At 32.0% G+C, this 20,220-nt stretch overlaps 1 protein-coding gene across 7 annotated transcripts in view; it reads left to right on the forward strand.

Annotated features, from left to right (window-relative positions):
* LOC143052293 (dynein axonemal heavy chain 6-like) overlaps window positions 1–20,220 on the forward strand; it is a 75,394-nt gene that overhangs the window by 22,955 nt on the left and 32,219 nt on the right. For 4 of the 7 annotated variants that reach the window (XM_076225296.1, XM_076225297.1, XM_076225300.1 and 1 more), the window contains 19 exons: window positions 357–614; window positions 1,397–1,522; window positions 2,037–2,192; window positions 2,736–2,897; window positions 3,365–3,656; window positions 4,522–4,793; window positions 5,510–5,722; window positions 6,485–6,670; window positions 7,095–7,291; window positions 8,016–8,199; window positions 8,746–8,970; window positions 9,552–9,773; window positions 10,063–10,210; window positions 10,676–10,965; window positions 13,212–13,383; window positions 14,908–15,071; window positions 17,151–17,186; window positions 19,539–19,670; window positions 19,982–20,142. In XM_076225296.1, coding sequence (XP_076081411.1) covers window positions 357–614; window positions 1,397–1,522; window positions 2,037–2,192; window positions 2,736–2,897; window positions 3,365–3,656; window positions 4,522–4,793; window positions 5,510–5,722; window positions 6,485–6,670; window positions 7,095–7,291; window positions 8,016–8,199; window positions 8,746–8,970; window positions 9,552–9,773; window positions 10,063–10,210; window positions 10,676–10,965; window positions 13,212–13,383; window positions 14,908–15,071; window positions 17,151–17,186; window positions 19,539–19,670; window positions 19,982–20,142 — 3,596 coding nt within the window. The remainder of the gene's footprint in view (window positions 1–356; window positions 615–1,396; window positions 1,523–2,036; window positions 2,193–2,735; window positions 2,898–3,364; window positions 3,657–4,521; window positions 4,794–5,509; window positions 5,723–6,484; window positions 6,671–7,094; window positions 7,292–8,015; window positions 8,200–8,745; window positions 8,971–9,551; window positions 9,774–10,062; window positions 10,211–10,675; window positions 10,966–13,211; window positions 13,384–14,907; window positions 15,072–17,150; window positions 17,187–19,538; window positions 19,671–19,981; window positions 20,143–20,220) is intronic. The other 3 variants (XM_076225298.1, XM_076225299.1, XM_076225302.1) reach the window with 1 other exon arrangement.

A 20,220-nucleotide genomic window follows, 5' to 3' on the forward strand; every position in this document is an offset into this window, starting at 1 on the left:
ATGATTTACATAAACTACTGAAATTTCAGAAATTATTCCGAGGTTTTTATTATTGCGAAAAATGTGACAGGGTTATAATCACAATAATGTAAACTTGCATTTTGATTTTTTCAATACACATTAAACCGGATTTTTCTCAATATTGCAAAAGTTTAAATCACATTTTAGTCTAAAATGACAAAATCGCAATAATAAATGCACACAATAATTTCTGAATTTACAATTACTGTATTAAAAATATGGATGTGATATGAATGGCAATAAAAGCACCTTTAGGTCACCAATATGGCCTTCAACAATGACCAAAATCCTTACCTGATGGTCAGCTATAATTTACGTTTTTATTCTGTCCCCAGGGATTGAAAGCAAGAGGAAATGTTGAAGATTGGTTGAACAAGGTTGAAGAAGGCATGTTTGCTAACTTGAGAAAACTGGTAAAAGCAGCCATTACAGATTACGAGAACAGACCCAGAGGAGAGTTTGTTGTCTTCCATAGCTCACAGATTGTGCTGACTGTATCCCAGATTATCTGGTGCAGAGATGTCACAGAGATCTTAGAGTCAGACTTTGACAGAGTCGAGCTAATGAAAGAGTTTGAACAGAAAAGTTTCAGGGTAAGATTTTCTAATCAACAGTTTTTAATTGGTTTTACTTGTAAATAAGCAAAGGGTTAGACATTGTCGGATTAGTGATAAATAAAACATGTCAACCAAAAAGACAGCCACATGTCATTGTAAGGTCATCAACAGTAATAATTTGTCTGCCATATGTCAGACTCTTAATTCAACTAAGTTGAACGTTTGGAAATACACTTTAATTTGTTGTTAATTTCTGTGTCATTTTGGTCTTTTGTGGAGAGTGGTCTCGTTAGCAAGCAATCATACACATCTTCTTTTCTATATTTGGGAATACACTATAGCCTTTATTGAGATATACACTAAGAAATAAAAACAGTCACTGTGGTAATAACTGCCTCGTAACTCACCGTTTCAGAATCTAATGCATTCTGGGTAATATTTGTTAAAAGCGTACACCAAAACGTTGTGATTGGTTTAGAATGTTCTTAACAATGTTCTTTTTTCACCTCTTTCTTTAACTTTATCCATATAAAAAAAGAAGATGTGGTATAATTTCCAAAGAGAAAAGAGACCAAATGACTACAAAACTAACAACTATGGGTCACTGTAAGGCTTTCAACAATGAGCAAAGCCCATATTGAATAGTCAGCTATAAAGTCCTCGAAAGGACTAATGTAAAACAATTCAAGTGAGAAAACTAACGGCCTAGATTATGTAAAAAAAAAATAAACGAAAACAAATATGTAACACAGCAACAAACGACAACTGGTGAATTTATGATGAACTCAAATAATAAATATTTCTGTCATATTTTACAGGATTTGTCAGAGTTAGCTTCTATTGTGAGAACAGAAATCCCAAAACTAGCCAGAGCCAATTTGTGTGCTTTGATTACTTTAGATGTACACGCCAGAGACATGATTACAGGAATGGTCAAATCACAGGTGTGTATGAATAGCAAATATGTAGATATAAAAAAATGGAGGAATTTACCTGGAGGAAGATTCACATAGGGTGTAATATACACCAATGAGAAAGTTGTGCCATAAGGCCATAAGATTGAGGATTGAGGGAAGATTTGAATCAAGTAGTATAAGGTCTTTGGGACCTTTGAAACTCTTCCATTTAAATTTATGTTGATGATAGGGGAATTTTAAAAAAGACCAATAGATTAATACGGATTTACTATAGCATTGTTTGGGTCTGAAGAAGATTTTATCAAAGAAACCTAATAAAAAATTCTTGGACAAGAAGAGTTCAAATTTGTATTGGTTCAAGTTTCTGTCTTTTGGAAGAAGACTTTTCATTTATAAATAACAATGGTCAATCTCCTCAAATTCTTTACACTGATACTTTATGCAAAGCTTTAAATATTTCTTAATGATAACAGCCAAATCTTTCTAAGATCTTTGTTTGCACAATGTATTTTTATTACCATACATTTTTCATGTTATATAGGTTGCCAGTGTAGACAACTTTGAATGGCAGAAACAGCTAAGATATTACTGGGACTTGGAGATGGATAACTGTGTTGTCAGAATGTCTAGTTCTCTTTATGTCTATGGTTATGAGTATTTAGGAGCATCACCTAGACTTGTCATCACTCCACTTACGGTAAGTTTGGTTTTCATTAATTTTACCCTGTGGTGCAAACTTTTGTTTTCTTTTTTTTTTTTACAGAAAATATTCCCCCTGAACTGAAAATAAACAACATATCCTTTCTTCTTGAAAAGAAAGTAGGTTTTATATAAGCTTAGTATAAATTAACCTATTTCACAAAAGTATGATATATAAAGATATTGTAAAATTGATTTGCATGTGAAATATAGACTTTATAGTGAAAAATAGAGACACTGGAAAATATTCAAATAAACTTGAAATATTGAGATAAACCAACAAAAATAGATGACTAGAGAAAATCAAGATAAATGAAGTATGAAAAATGGAGTCACTTGAAAAAATTCAGAAAAGTATGAAAAAAAGATGCACTTGAAAAAAATCCATGTAAAGATGAAAAATAGATGCACTTGAAAAAATCCAGATAAACAGTGAAGTCTACTAAAAATGTAGAAAAAAAAGATTTTTGTTTTCTTTTTCCAAGTGTTCTGAAAATGTGTTTCTGAAAGTTTATGTCTGTAATATGTTTTAAATTGACAGGATCGTTGTTATCTGTGTTTGATGGGAGCTTTACAGTTAGATTTAGGAGGAGCCCCTGCCGGACCAGCTGGTACTGGTAAAACTGAAACAACAAAAGATTTAGCCAAGTCACTAGCCAAACAGTGTGTCGTCTTCAATTGTTCTGATGGTTTAGACTACAAGGTATTTATCCCTCTTTTTATCTTTATAAAAGAAGTTTGAAATTACTCTCATTTATATTTCATAAGTATAAGGATGATATGTTTCATTACAGATGATGGGCAGATTTTCCCTGGACTTGCCCAAGCTGCAACATGGGTTCTAAATAATGTATATTTTATTACTTGCCTAATTAAGGGCATGGATTCTAAATAATATATATTTTGTAACTTGCCCAATTTTTTCTGATGACTTGCCTAGTCTGGTGCCTGATTTCAAACTTATGTATATTTCATTACATATAATTGGCAGATTTTTCTCTGGACTTGCCTAATCCTGTGTATGTGCTTTATAATGTATATTTTGTGACTTACCCAGTCTGGTGCCTGATTTCTAACTAATGTATTTGTCATTACAGATGATGGGCAGATTTTTCTCTGGACTTGCCCAATCTGGTGCCTGATTTCTAACTTATGTTTTTGTCATTACAGATGATGGGCAGATTTTTCTCTGGACTTGCCCAATCTGGTGCATGGTGCTGTTTTGATGAGTTCAACAGAATTGATATTGAAGTACTTTCTGTCATTGCCCAACAGTTGATCACAATAAGGAATGCAAAGTCAGCCAAGTTGTCAAGATTTATGTTTGAAGGACGTGAGATCAAACTGATAGCTACGGCAGCTGCATTTATCACCATGAATCCAGGTTACGCTGGACGTACTGAACTTCCAGATAATTTGAAAGCTTTGTTTAGACCAATAGCTATGATGGTACCCAATTATGGTAAGTTTTCAGACACATATAAAAACATTGGAGTTATAAGATGTTTAAGTATTTTAGAAAAACTGAAATTTCAAAGAATTTAACTTTTACTAAAGCTCCATGACATGAGGTCCTTTGAGTTTTTTGATTACCCTTCACACCCAAAAATTTAACCACATCTGAAGTTTGTCTCACCTCAAATGGCCCAGCATACAAATCAAAGTTTATGATATGGACAGAAGAATGGAAGAAATATAGATTCCACAACTGCAACAAGTGTATTACAATATTTCTCCACTCGAGACAGTTAAATTTTAATATTCAAAGAGTGAGGCTTGCCGAGCTTTTTAATAATTAAAATTTAACTGTTGAGAGTGGAGAAATATCATAATACACGCATTACAGTGGTGGAATCTGTTTCTCTTATGATTTTTATCCTTCCTTTTTAAAGATTTGATGAAAGTTGTGTACTTTTGATGTCACATCATCAAGCATGGTCGCCTTTTTTCATGACGTCACAATAAGTAAATTTAACATTACAATTAAATTTCAACCAATCATTTGCCAAGAACAGATTTTTCACTAGTGAGGAGAAATATTTTTCTGACACCGGTCAGGAAATGTGAAAATAGCACAAAAATTAGAGAAAAGGCTTTCTCTATTTTTCTTCAATATTTTCACATTTCCAGAGCGATTCTGAAAAAATATTTTTTCAGCAAATGATTGGTGGATATTGAAATATGATGTTGAATTTTTCTTGGTTTCTTTTGAATTATTTTATTGGGAAGTCATGAAAAAAGCAACCATTGTCACTTACACTGAAAGGAATTGGGCAAATTGACTAAATACTTTGATGTAATATAATTATTTTATTTCTCTATTTCAGCCCTGATTGCTGAGGTGATCCTGTATTCCGAGGGATTTGAGGACTCCAAGTCTTTAGCCCAGAAGATGGTACAGATGTACAAACTGTGCAGTGAACAGTTGTCCCAACAGGATCATTATGACTTTGGTATGAGGGCGGTCAAATCTGTGTTAGTCATGGCTGGAGCTTTGAAGCGACAGAACCCTGATAAGAGTGAAGATGTAGTGTTGATTAGAGCACTTAGAGACAGTAATTTACCCAAGTTCTTGATACAGGATGCAGCACTTTTCCAGGTATGTAGTTAAGACATATCTATGTGTCCACATTTTTTGTATGAGGCAGGGAAGTAATACTTTAAAGTCTAAATGTATTCATAAATTATGAAACAGTTATCCTTACAAAAAATAATGAACTTGTGATCCTCACAAAACCATGTACCAGTGATCTTCACACAAAACCATGAACCAGTGATCCTCACACAAAACCATGAACCTGCGATCATCATACAAAACCATGAACCCGCGATCCTCACACAAAACCATGAACCTTAGATCCTCACACAAAACCATGAATTTGTGATCCTCACTGATAACCATGGAACAGTGAACCTATGATCTTTACAAAAAAACATTAACCAGCGATTTTTCCACAAAAACCATGAACCTGTGATCCTCACACAAAACCATGAACCAGTGATCCTTGCACAAAACAATGAACCTGTAATCTTTGCAGAAAAACATAAACCAATGTTTCTTCCATAAAACCATGAACCTGTGATCCTCACACAAAACCATGAACAATTGATCCTTGCACAAAACAATGAACCTGTGATCTTTGCAGAAAAGCATAAACCAATGTTTCTTCCACAAAACCATGAATGTGTGATAATCACACAAAACCATGATTACCAATGATTCTCACACAATACCATGTAAATTGTTATTGTGAAGTTATGTACTTTCAAAGGTTATATTTAAGACTTATGAGCAAAACTTTTTTATTTTCACAGGCCATCTTACAAGATTTATTCCCAGGTGTTGAGATCCCAGAACACGATTATGGACGCCTCCGTGAAGAAATTATCAGTGTGATAGCCGGAAAGGGTTTACAAATTGTGGAATCACAGATTAAGAAAATTATCCAGTTTTATGAGACTATGGAAGTCAGACATGGTGTCATGTTGGTTGGTCCTACTGGTGGAGGAAAAACAACAGCATACAGGGTAGGTTTTGGAACCAGTTGTAAACCGTATAGCGGGTTATTTTCGGGGGTGTAAAATTTAGCAATTTTCATTGAATAAGGTATAGGAAAAAATGTTGTACAGTTAATATTTTGGCGGATTCAAAACTTTTATCAATACCTTTGCATGTGGACTTTTGAATTGTCTGAATTTATATTGGCGAATTTGTTCTATCTGCGAAAATAAGCGAAAATTTACAACACGCAAAATTAACCTGCTTTAAGGCATTTTCTGCTTCCAATTTAGTGTAATGGCTCAGTGGATACTGGATGAAAAGATTTGAACCAGCTCAACTGACTACTATAGTTTCAAACCTTTGATTTATTTTGGTTGAAAAGATCATTTTGTTTAAGAATAATTCATTTATCGAAAATATTTCAACTTGTGACTTAAAACACTGATAATTAACTCAATTAATGTTTTATGCATTCATGAATTAATTTGGTGATAGGTAGCTTGTTGAATATTTATTTTTTATCTTGGCGGGCTTTGTGACCTGTTATTGATGATGTCATCAATGTTCCTAATGTCAATGATGGACTAGGACTATAGTTTTGTACTGTTTAGGTGCTTAATAATAAAAATGGAATAATTAAAATCTTTCCATTTATAAGCAAATTTGTCATAGAAAGATTATAACATGTCCTTTTGCATATGGGCCCTAGTATCATCCGTTGACCCATATGAGCACATGGCCAGCTAATTTTTGAATTAGTTATTCTTTAGTTATTGTTTTCTTTCTAGGTGTTAGCTGAGACTGTTACAAACTTACATGCTGAAGGACTTAAAAATCCATTCTACCAACCCTGTCATCACTATGTATTGAACCCTAAGTCTATCACCATGGAGGAATTGTATGGTGGTATCAACAAACTGACATTAGAATGGTCTGATGGCCTCATGGCAATCACTGTCAGAAAATGTGTGACAGTAAGTCGACTTATAATAGTGTTTGTATTCTAAAAATGTGGTATTTTTGGCAGAGGGATTATTTTTGTTTAATATGCTATCACTTAAAATGCATGGAAGATCCCTTGGTAAAATATTTTTAAAGAGAAACTTATTTAAATCAATGTTGATTTATGTATCATATTTCTGTGCAGAAAGTTTATTTATCAATATCACTAAAATATCCATGTCTACAATAGTATTGATGCAACAGATGCCCATGACTTGGTTGTATATGATGGACCATTTCTTTTTATGTGTCTTATCTTGTAGGATACATCTGAAGACCACCACTGGGTTGAAAGTGAATGACCATTTAATTCTATCTTACCTAGTAGGATACACCTGAAGACCATCACTTGGTTGTATATGATTGGCCATTTAATTTTATGTGTCTATCTTGTAGGATACATCTGAAGACCACCACTGGGTTGTATGTGATGGTCCAGTCGATGCTTTGTGGATTGAGAATATGAACACTGTGTTAGATGACAACAAGATGTTGTGTTTGGCCAACAGTGAAAGGATCAAGTTCACACCTTTTATACACATGGTGTTTGAAGTACAAGATTTAGCAGTAGCTTCCCCTGCTACCGTCAGTAGGTAAGTACAGGGCCTTTGGACGTTAGACTTTATTCAGTATTCAGTGTTCAAAATTTATGCTTGAAACATATAAATCCAGTATTTTGATTGGTTGATTTGCAAGTCTGAATATGTATTGTACTCCAAATTTTTATGACCATATGACCAGATATACAGTATAGCGGGTTATTTTTGCGGGGTGCAAATTTTCGCTTATTTTTGCAAATAGAAAAATCGCCAAAATAAATTCTGCCAATTTAAAACGGCAAATGCAAAGGTATTGATAAAAGTTTTGAATCCACCAAAATAATAACCGCCAAAATATTTTGTATACCTTATTCAATGAAAATCTCGAAAAATAACCCGATACTATTCTTAATTCTCATGTTGTTTTAAGCACAAGATTTGTGTGTAATCTTTCTCTATTTCTATCAGCGGCAATCTTTGAAATTGTATGTAAGAATAGTTCCACAGTTGATAAAAATGCATGTAAGTACCCTTATATAAATATCCATGCAGTGTAGATTCATTTTCCATTATCAAAGTTGTAGCAGTTCAAATATTTTAAATGATGTATAATGGATGATTGAAGTAAAACTACTGTAAGAAAATGTGTTATTCAAAGTTTAAGCAGGATTTAAAATAAAATTTTGTTTGGGACACACATTTGTTTTTTTTTCTCCTTTTTAAGAACACAAATGAAAGTTTTCACTCTTAGCCATTCATTGAAATTTCTCCTTTACAGATGTGGAATGGTGTTTGTTGATCCAGAAGAATTAAAATGGCTGCCATTTGTACAAACATGGTTGGAGAGCTGGTCAAATAAAATGAAGGAGGAAACCAGGGATTACTTGCTCGAGATCTTCAAAAAATATGTAGAGGATGGTATCAAATTTGTCACCAAAAAGTGTACACAAGTTATTGATCAAGTAAGTTTTAAAGATGAATTATGTGAATATGATTCTGTGGATGGTGTATTGTAAATAATAGGGATAGAACAAAACCACAAATTTGAAAAATCATGAAAATTGAAATGTAGAAAGATATTGTAAATCTGACAAACATAGAAATTACTTTTTGTATTGTAAAAACAATATATATGTTACACTTCTAATTTAGTGTCTGCCCTATGTGGCTTAAGTCTTTAAAAACATCCTGTTCTACTAAAATTAAAAAGGGATAAGTTTGTACACATAAAATGATCTTTATTAAGTTTGAACAACAAAGAAAAACTTAATTACAATATCCAGCATAAAATGAAAAATAAAATGGAAATATATAACTGAATATCATATTTCTTTCACTTGAGTCAATTTCAGGAAGATTATCATTCATTATATACTTCCTTGATAAAAAAATAATCTAAAAATGTAATTGAACATAAAGATAATGCTGAAACACACCCCTTGATAAATCCAAATGTCAAAAGAGTTAATACGTGATATGATATTCAATGTTTGTCTTTATTTTAATAGGTTGACATCAGTAAAGTGACAACTCTGTGTAAGATGTTAGAGTCTCTACTGTTTGGACGTGGAGGACCAGATTTCAACCAGGATCCAGCAAAATTGCACATCTTAGTCTGCACAACGTTTGTGTTTGCCTATCTGTGGTCTATTGGAGGAAACTTGTCAGAGAATAACTGGGATGCCTTTGATACCTTTGTTAGGGGACAGTTTGAAGACAATGGTGATGCTAAGGTGAGAATTTATTTGCAGAATTTAAAATACTGTAAATTCAGAAACTAATGCAAGGATTTTATTCATGTGAATATTGTCACTCTAAGAGTATCGCAATAATAAGAACTCACGTTATGATGTAAGAAGAGACCTTTATAAATTGCAAAAACTAAACATCCGTTTTTGTTAATTCTTCAAAGTGACAATAATAAATACACACAATAATTTTTAAACTTACGGTAATGTAAAGTCATAAATTTAAGATGTTTTTTTCATCAAGAGAGATCAAATAGGTTTTTCTAAAATTGAAAACTTGTATTTAGAATTCATTCTTTGTTTGAAACATCAGCACTCTTTAAAATCTCAATAATTAATCTCGCATTTTTACCATTCCTTTAAAAATTACTATAATAATTGGAGTTCCAAAATTTCTGATTTAACAGTAATCACTTAACTTATAGCCATTGCTTGCATATATGTGATGTGTACACGTCTTTTTTTTTTTAAATAAACTGGTTTTGTAAAGAAAAAAAACATCATTATTGATTTTAACTAATTCTTGTCAATGCATATTCTTATACTTACAATTTTTCTTTTTGCAGTTACCAAATGCTGGAGATCTATGGAGTTGTTACATGGACTATGAAACAAGGCGTATGGATATGTGGGAGAAAATAGTTCCATCATTCAAATATAACAAGGAAATGCCATTCTTTGACATGTTGGTTCCTACCGTAGATACAGTCAGATTTGGATATCTTTTGGAGAAACTCCTGGCTGTAAGACATTCAGTGCTATACACTGGAGGCACTGGAGTAGGAAAGGTCAGTAATTAGGGCACAGTTATTGTAAAACTTTGTAATTGACGCAAATTGTTTTTTTTCTACTTATGAAAAAGATGGTATACTAAAGTATTTAAAGAATAGAATTGATGGTTGGTTTTTTGAAAAGATTAGAAAATCTGCAAAGAACAAAAAACAATAATTTATTTGCAGCAAAAATACCTGAGTATGTGCACATAATACATTTAATGGTTGCTTATTTGCCAAGTGGACCATGCAATTTAGATAATGTTTTGCTCCATATTCATTTAATCAAATTTATTGATTTCAGTCTGTCATTGCCCGTGGCCATCTACAGAATATTGCTGATAGAGCTAACTATGTACCTGTGTTTATAAACTTCTCTGCTCAGACCAGCAGCAAGAGAACACAAGAAATGATTGAATCTAAATTAGAGAAGAGAAGGAAAAATTGTATTGGTTAGTAGATATATATGAAGAATTAGGATACAAAGTTTTGTTGGTTGAGAAAAGTTTGTATTTAGTGGATACCTCTGTTATTTTAGGTTTGCAAGCAAGCCTCTAAGAACATTGCACTTTGTTGACACTTTTAAAAGTTAGTGGTTCATCTCTAACCTTCAAAATCCACAAAAATAAGTATCCAAGAAATAATAAAATAAAATCAGTTAAATTCAAACCAGTTAAAAAGATTAGTTGTGTCAAATTCAATACACTTATGAATAGAAGGAGATTTGGGGTATTCATCTCAGCAACTCAAAAAAAGAACCGAAAAAAATTGTCTATAATCCAATTTATTCACAAGGGGTTCACTATTTAAAACACCATATATACAGTGACCACTTGGTGTCAATTTGATTTGTTTTGTTTGTGTTGTAAGGTTATTGTTATTAATATTACATCTATGTTTATAATTATATTTTACAGGTGCTCCCCATGGCAAACGTGTGATAATTTTAATTGATGACTTAAACATGCCTAAACTGGATACTTACGGCTCTCAGCCACCTATAGAACTATTGAGACAATATCAGGACTTTGGTGGCACGTATGATCGTGAAAAACTTACATGGAAAGAAATTCAGGATGTAACTTTAGCAGCCGCCTGTGCACCACCTGGTGGTGGCCGTAATAATGTGTCACCAAGATTTTTCCGACATTTTGCTATGTTTGCTATTCCGTCACCATCGGAGCACAGTCTTAAACATATGTTTACAGTAAGTATTATAATAATTGTACCCACTGCAGGGATGATTCCACTATATAGTTTAGGGCCGCTTAACGGCCCTTAAATCAGCCAGCGGCCCCAAAAAAATGTTTGTCAATATAAATTCCCAATTCAGGAAAAAAAACAAAAATCGGTATTTCCGGAAAAGTTTCCGTCACCGATTACGGCAACTATAATTTTTCATGGTTTGTCGTCAAGGTGGCACGGTAGTATTTCCTGGCCCATAGGGATAATGATAGCCTTTTTAGAATTTTCACCACTTTCTAACACTGCAAAAAATTCTACATTCACAGTTAACTGAAGTACTTTCATTTAAATATTTAGAAATGAATTTGAATATGTATCATGACCGTTTACTTTTTTTGCTATATTTAAATACCTTAGGCCACTAGTGATTTTAGGTCTTTTATGGTGCAGTGAATACAAAATTAAAAAAAGTTCTCAAAAATTCATTTTCATCTGTATGTAAAATTATTTCATATTTTTCTACAGATGATTCATCCCTTAGTTTGGGAAAGTATGTTCAGTTGATACTGTATTTTTTGTCCAATCACACTGTTTAGATACATTAACCTAAGTAGGGTACACAAAAGAGCAACCTAAATTCTGGAATGCAAATACTACCGTGCCACCTCAAAACATAGTAAAATCCGGATAAAATGCTGACTATGATCGCATTTTATTAACAACGATTTTTTAAAATTATGTCAACATGAGGTAAACAATTTTAGCGGCCGGATTCAATTGAAGTGAAAATGTTATGAGAGTATGTGGTCTCATAAAAGTAGATCGCTCAGCAGGTTGATCAAAAATATGCTTTTTGTCAAAATGGGTGTCAAAACAGACCTCGGCAAAGAGCAAATTTTATATAACATTGATGAATGAATTTGAATGGTAAAAGCAGATCGCCCAGCAGAGCCGGTTATGTTGAATAAAACTTGTTTTGTAAAAGAAATTATTTTATATTTTGCTCTTTTTTCCGCAAAAGACAAAAGTTTGAGCGTTTTTGAAAATAATGTTGATGATAGACCATTCATGAAATGAGCCCCCCCCTTCTGAAATACGATGTCATCATTATGGAACTGTTTCAAAAGATATGAAAATGATCCAAATAATTTTAAAGTTCACTGGTTCAATTGCTTTAAATAACTTATCAATTAAGCATATATATATATATATATATACTTTTGTAATTGCTTTTCTTAATTCAACAATTGGCCAGTTCTATTTGAAATACATTTAAATTTTTTCTCACTAGTTAGTATATGGCAAGCCGTTTTGCTATTTAATCTAACTTCAAGATATCTCATAAACTTTATAAGATATCTTATATAATAGTTCATTAGATATTTGATATAGTTTGAAAGATATCTTATAAAGTTTTTAAGATATCTTATATAGTTCACGAGATATCTGAAATAATTTATGAGATGTCTTATACATGTAGTTTATAAGATATCTCATATAATTTTCTTAATATGATATCCAATGAACTATACATAAGATATCTTATACAAAACATATTTATAAGATATTTCATATACTTTAAGATATCTTAAATAAATCTTACATGTATATTTTATATGAGATATCGTATATATTATGAGATAATTTGAAATTCGAATAAATAGCTAAACGGCCTGCCATAGGTTTATGTTAGCTGGTACTTGTGGTATATATATGTTTTTGTAATAGGCCTCGTTTTCCAAAGTTAAGATGATAGTGCATCATATGCAATGATATTCATGTATTACAACTTCCCTGGTCTGAATCCAATAATTTCTTCAATCAGTGTACAGAAGAAATTAACTTAATATTCATTTTCCGTTTTTACAGGAAAATGATATATTATTCCGTCTTAGATTGTATGCATAAAAAATTCCCAATTGGGATAAAAATTCCCAATTTGATATTCAAGGGACCCATTTGTAAACACCTGGAATCATCCCTGCACTGGCTCATCCAGAATTTTCAGGCGCAAGGTTTGTGTAATTTATATTTTAAGAAGATTATAATATTTTTCTGTAAAAGTATGAGATGATGTGTTTCCCATTTAGTGAATTTCTACTTTTGTTAATATAGATTTGTCCATTACCATTCTTAATTGTTCAAAGGAATTAGCTAACTATACACATACCGGTATATAATACTTGTGTTAAGGAATCATTTTAAGGAGTTTTCTTCAGAATCTATTGTCCAGATCTGTCAAGTTAATGAATTTATTTGACATTTCAGCAAATTATGGCTGGTTTCTTAATGGACTTCCCAACAGCAGTACGTCACTGTACAGAACCTATCGTACAGGCCGCTGTGGAGATATACTTCAGAATGTCAACTGATCTGCTACCAACACCAGCCAAATCTCATTATGTCTTCAACTTGAGAGATTTGTCAAAATGTATTCAGGGTAGGTCTGAATTATCTCCCCTTAATTAAAAATAAAATAGTTTTAACTTGAGAAATTTGTCAAAATGTATTCAGGGTAGGTCTTGATTACCTCCCCTTAAAAGTGAAATAAAAAAAATATAACTTTAGAGATCTGTCAAAATGTACTCAGATCTGGATTATTTTCCCTTAACTTTTTGAAAAGAAAAAGAAATCTGTAGATATTGGTTTATTATCTGTAAATATATAACTTTTCAGAAATGTTATAGCTATAATATAGGGTTATTGCATGAATATTGGGTAATATTGTCCTGAGTAGAATTTTATATTGCACGAGCTTGCGAGTGCAATATATGTTCTACGAGGGACAATATTCAATATTATAGGGTTATTGCATGAATATTGGGGAATATTGTCCCAAGTAGAATTTTATATTGCACGAGCTTGCGAGTGCAATATATGTTCTACGAGGGACAATATTCCCCAATATTCATGCAATAACCCTTTTATTGTATAGTAATATAATATTTAAAAGTATAAACTGGTTTAAACTAAGATTTTGTCGTTGATGATGTCATGAATTTTGAGGATTTATTGCACTAGTGCAATATTAGAATTTATTGCACGCTAACTTTTGGTTACTTTCTGTTGGAAATATTATATTGCTATACAATAATAGAATTTATTGCACGCTAACTTTTGATTACTTTCTGTGGGAAATATTATATTGCTATGCAATAATATAATTTCTGTGATATTTACTTTCATGGTTTTGAAAGATTATGAAATTGTATTAACTAAAAATGAGGAAATTTTTCATGGGCTCTGTATTTTTTAAACTTATGTAGTTACAACAAAAAAAAAGGAAAGTTACCAGACACATTGCAAATAGAATTAATATGACATTTCTAGACATCTAAATTAAGCAAAAAACTTAAATTTTCATTTGAAGCACTTAAACTTCTGTAAATAGGTCTAAATATACATGATTGTATTATATATTAAAGCAGATGTGTGTTAAAATCATTTATTATATACTTAGTAGTAAATACAGATAAATTGTATATGTAATACAATCAATGGCAAGCGTGCTGTATCAGCCACCCATGATGATATCGATATCAGCATGGTTGCAAAAGCTTTATCACACCTTTAATCTGTATGACGTCACGTCATCGATTGCAGTCACTGTTGCAAAGGCTTTATCAAAACCCTAATCTGTATGACGTCATGTCAAACCTCTATCTGTATGATGTCATTTCAAACCTCCTTATCTGTATGACGTCATATCACATAAAAAAAAAACATCTACTTGAGGTTTATGTATATAATAAAGTGTATATGATATGGCTTTTTCAATATCACACACCGTATCAACCCTCAACCAATATAATCCCTCGAGCAGAGCTCTTGGGATTATATTGGTGGCTCGGGTTTATACGGATGCGATATTGAAAAAGCCATATGATATTCTCTATTTAAAAAAAAAAAAAAAGAAGAGAATTCATGACCAAATAGTCAATTATTTTTTATTCATTTATACTAGGTGTATTACAAGCTGACACTGGTGTAATTAGAGATGGCAAACAAATTTTCCGTCTATTTTGTCACGAATCAATGAGAGTATTCCATGATAGGCTGATTAATAATGAAGATAAGATGTATTTCTACCAAATCTTAGCAGATATGGCAAATAAACATTTTGGTGAGGTGAGTAATCTTTGATTAAGAGTCAGAATAATTTTAACAGTAATAATTTTACTGCACCAGATGTGTATTTCCACAATGTGTGCTCGAAGTCAACAAATTTGAGAGTCGAGATGTATTACAAACTTATCAGAGCTGATAAAATAAAACAAAAAATGCCAAAATCAGCACAAGGCATCAGATCTCTGCATTACAGAGATGCATTTCTTAATTTATAATTATTTTGAAGCAAATTTTAAAAACAAGTGTTTTCATGCCCATGCTGAAGTACTGGTGACTGGGGTGGTGATAACTTCTTTGACTAAAGAAGTTAAGATTAATTTTCGTTGACTTACTCTGGGACTAAGGAAGTCAGATTAATTTCCATTGATATTTTCAAAATACTGTTTTATTAAATAAAAATACATTTCCCTGATTTTGTTCCCAACTAAAAATGTAAGGGATTGCTGTTAGGCTAGTTAATAAGACTTTTGAATGTTTTGAAGTCACTTTAGGATACATTTTTTTTATTTAAAATTTTGTGTTGATTTGTCAAAGCTTATTGTTGAATATGCCATTTTGTTATCTGTCTTAAACCAAAGGTGAAATGGTCTCCCAAACATAAGAGTATTGCAAAATGCCAGTGATGCAGGTATTTTGGAGAAACACTCTACAGTGAATTTAAATATCTGTTAAAGATGTTTTCCCTTCTTTTTAAAGTTTTTGAAATAGAGTAATTTTTGTCGAGCCTGCAACTTTTGTTGCAATAAGCTCGACATAGGGATAGTGATCCGGCGGCGGCTACGGCGGCGGCAACGGCGGCGGCTACGGCGGCGGCGTTAGCTCACTTCTTAAAAGCTTTATATTTTAGAAGGTGGAAGACCTGGATGCTTCATACTTTGTATATAGATGCTTCATGTTACGAAGTTTCCGTCAGTCACATGTCCAATGTCCTTGACCTCATTTTCATGGTTCAGTGACCACTTGAAAAAAAAGTTCAAATTTTTTGTAATGTTGAATTCTCTCTTATTATAAGTAATAGGATAACTATATTTGATGTGTGCGTACCTTGCAAGGTCCTCATGCCCGTCAGACAGTTTTCACTTGACCTCGACCTCATTTCATGGATCGGTGAACAAGGTTAAGTTTTGGTGGTCAAGTCCATATCTCAGATACTATAAGCAATAGGGCTAGTATATTCGGTGTATGGAAGGACTGTAAGGTGTACATGTCCAACTGGCAGGTGTCATCTGACCTTGACCTCATTTTCATGGTTCAGTGGTTATAGTTAAATTTTTGTGTTTTGGTCTGTTTTTCTCATACCATATGCAATAGGTCTACTATATTTGTTGTATGGAATGATTGTTAAGTGTACATGTCTAGCGGGCAGATGTCATGTGACCTTGACCTCATTTTCATGGTTCAGTGGTCAAAGTTAAGTTTTTGAGTTTTGGTCTTTTTATCTAATGCTATATGCCATAGGTCAACTATATTTGGTGTATGGAAATATTTTATGATCTTTATGTCAGTCGAGCAGGTTTTATTTAACCGTGACCTCATTTTCACGGTTCATTGCACAGTGTTAAGTTTTTGTGTTTTGGTCTATTTTTCTTAAACTATAAGTAATGTGTCAACTATATATGTTGTATAGAAGCATTGTTAGCTGTACCTGTCTGCCTGTCATGGTTCATCTGACATTGACCTCTTTTTCAAGGTTCATTGGTCTTTGTTTAGTTATCTTGGTTAATGGAAAGTTTATGTGACAGTTGTAATAAAGCTTAGCTTTATACTTAAGACTATCAACATAATATCAATGATTAGTATAGAAGGCGAGACATTTCAGCGTGTGCACTCTTGTTCCAGACATCTGTTTTTTTTTTTATATATTTAATATACCTGAATATATCTGAAATTCTGACAGATGTATAATTGGAAAGGATGCAAAATAAAGTATGAGGTAAAATAACTGGTAAAATGCATGTATAATATAAAATATTGCATTACATATGCATGCTGCAAAGAGCAGGTTGGGATAGGAAGCTTAAGCATTCATAAATTATAATAATTTATATTTATTTAAAATACTTATTGAATTTCTAACAGCTTCATAGTTGGAAAGGATCAAAAACCAAATTTCAGGTAACTCAACTGGTGCAATGCAATGTATGATATGAAATTTGCACTAGATATGACTGGTGCAATGCAATGTATGATATAAATATTGCACTGGATAGGACAGGTAGGGATAAGGGAGCAATAGCATTCAGAAATGTAATAAGTGTTTCTTTGGCTATTTGATAATATCTAAAAGCACATGTGGTTCATGGTAGTTAAAGTTCATGGAAAATTACACATGTGTTCAAGAACTTGTAAAAACATTGTATAAATGTTCATTGAAAATTGAACATGTGTTCAAGAACTTGTAAATAATAAGGTTCATGGAAAATTGCATATATTAATGTGTTCAAGAACTTGTAAAAACATTGTATAAATGTTCATTGAAAATTGAACATGTGTTCAAGAACTTGTAAATAATAAGGTTCATGGAAAATTGCATATGTTAATGTGTTCACGAACTTGTGGATAATTTGGTTCATGGAAGAAATTGCACATGTGTTCAACACCTTTGGTTTGTTTTAAATTTTAGGATGCTGATATGCCACCTGTGAAGAAAAAATCTAATGTCCCCAGCCTTCGTTTGGGCAGTTCAAACAGAGTAAAATAAAACTTGTTCACTAATAATTTTGTAGACAAATAATTTTGTTTTGACACTGTAAAATCTCTTGCATAACAAGAGAATAAAATGAAACTAGATGTTTTTGGTAGATGATGTTTTTTTTTAAATCCCTTGATTTACTTGTTAAAAGATATCTTTGTTGCCTGGGTCTGGATTTTTTTTTAGTAGAAGTAGTATAGTAGAAAACGGTTGATACAGCAAAAAGATAAAAATTAATTTTTTGGTTACATTAGGGACGACATCAAAAGTTCAATGTAGGATAAAAAACTTAATTCACATACCCCCACACCCCCGCTCTTAACTTAATTTGGGAAAAATTGATTTACCAATAGGGATATATGTAAAAATCGATTTTAGATATACAAAACTTGCAGAATTTTAACCCCCCCACCCCCAAACTATTTGATTTAAGTTTTTTATCCTACATCGATCTTTTGATGTCGTTCCTGACACGGGTCCTGTTGTGCATAGTATTGTCAAGGCAGATTCTGTTGAAACTTAAATAATTTTGATTTTAATGTATATCTTACAAATGCACTGTGAGACTGAGTACTGGTACCATATAAGTGGGGATTAGAAAAAAATAATTAGTGTCATCCCTGCAGCAGTAATTTCAGATTAGCAGATTAATACAGATATCTGTTTAAGTATAAGATAATATGAGATATTGAAGATTATTTAGTGCATGATTATATGCATCATTCATGACAAGTAAACATTAGTTTGTAGAAGCTGAAGAATGAGTAGATCTTTTAGTAATATATTTATTTTATAAACAAAATAATTCTCAAATAAAAATTAGTTATTAGGAGGTTAAGAATGTGTAGATTTTTTGGTAATATCTAGCTGACTTATATAGTCAGTAGAAACACATGGAGGTATTGATAGCTTTCACAAGTTTTAGCTTTTAGAAAACACTGTGAAAAATAGTATGAAGTAATGACATTAAATTCGCCGCTTCAGAATCTAATGCATCCTGGGTAATATTTTCAAAAGTGCACACCCAAACGTCGTGATAGGTTAAAAATGCCATAAACAATGGAAATTCAACCAATGACGTGACGTTATTTTCATTTTGGGGTACGAACAATGAAATTACCCATGATTCTTTAGATTCTGTAAAGGCGAATTAATAGAATGGAGAATCAACTGTTCAAATCATTGTAACACCTGTTCCATTTAAAAACAGAATGTTCTTTCTTTCCGAAGTTCTGTAAATTTGAAGAAGAAAAAAATCTATGTATTGCAAGGATCTCCTAAAACATAAAATACAATTAAAGACTATTAAAGTCGAGATATAATGTTGATGTTGGACTATGAAAGTTTTAGCATTGTTACCCCAAAGTAACACTCATGTGAACATCCTGGCTACTGGCCAGACGATGATTTACTCAATTATAAAGGGCACTTATTTTGTAATAAATGTATTGAAAATGTCAATATAGGTTACTACTGTAAATTCAGGAATTATTGCGTGTATTTATTATTGTGATTTTCTGATTTTAGACTTAAATAACATTTTAATTTTTACTATTTTGAGAAAACTTCTGTTTAATTCATATAAAAAAAATTTAAAATGTGTATTGCGTTTACAGCTCTGTTGCATTTTTTCGCAATTATAAAAACCTGGCATTAATTTCTGAATTTACAGTATATTATTCTATATGGAATACAGTAATGATTACTGTATTAAGCATGGTAAAGGTTATTGTATGGAATAAGGTAACTAATTCAAATGCATTGTTGTTCTACAGACAATTGAACCAGAGACATTCCAAACTAATCCTATTATATTTGGAGATTTTATAAAGATGGGAGCAGAGAAACAGGACCGTATATATGAAGAATTACCTGATATGAAAAAGTTAAAGAATATTTTACAAGATGTAAGTGTTTACAGACTGGCATGTTTTTCCTTAAGTGGGTAGAATTTAGTCAAAGGGAGATAAACCTTGAAATCAGTAATGGGCATTTAATAGTCCGTTCCTTCAAAGCTTTTCATTCCTTTAAAGATTTGAATCCAAAAATTATTTGAAAATAATAAAAGAAATATTGACATTGATAGACTCTAGCTCTTGAATTCTAGAAGATATTTTGCAGTACATGTACTTATAAACTCACATGTCTAAAGTTCTAAATTTACAATATAATTTTATACTGAAATCCAGAAAAAATATCTTGTATTTATTGATTTCAGTATCTAGATGATTTGAACATGCAGTCCTCCAAGGAGATGAGACTTGTATTTTTCATGGACGCCATTGAGCATGTGTCTCGTATTGTTAGAATGATCAGACAGGAGAGGGGTAATGCTCTACTGGTTGGTGTTGGTGGAACAGGGAAACAGTCACTCACTAGGTTTGTTATTCCTGTTTATTTGTAATGTTTTCTTGTTTTGATCTAATTTGAAAAAAATAAAATTTATCAATATATAAT

This window comes from Mytilus galloprovincialis, chromosome 11, assembly GCF_965363235.1.
Source record: "Mytilus galloprovincialis chromosome 11, xbMytGall1.hap1.1, whole genome shotgun sequence".
NCBI classification, from domain to species: Eukaryota; Metazoa; Mollusca; class Bivalvia; order Mytilida; family Mytilidae; genus Mytilus; species Mytilus galloprovincialis.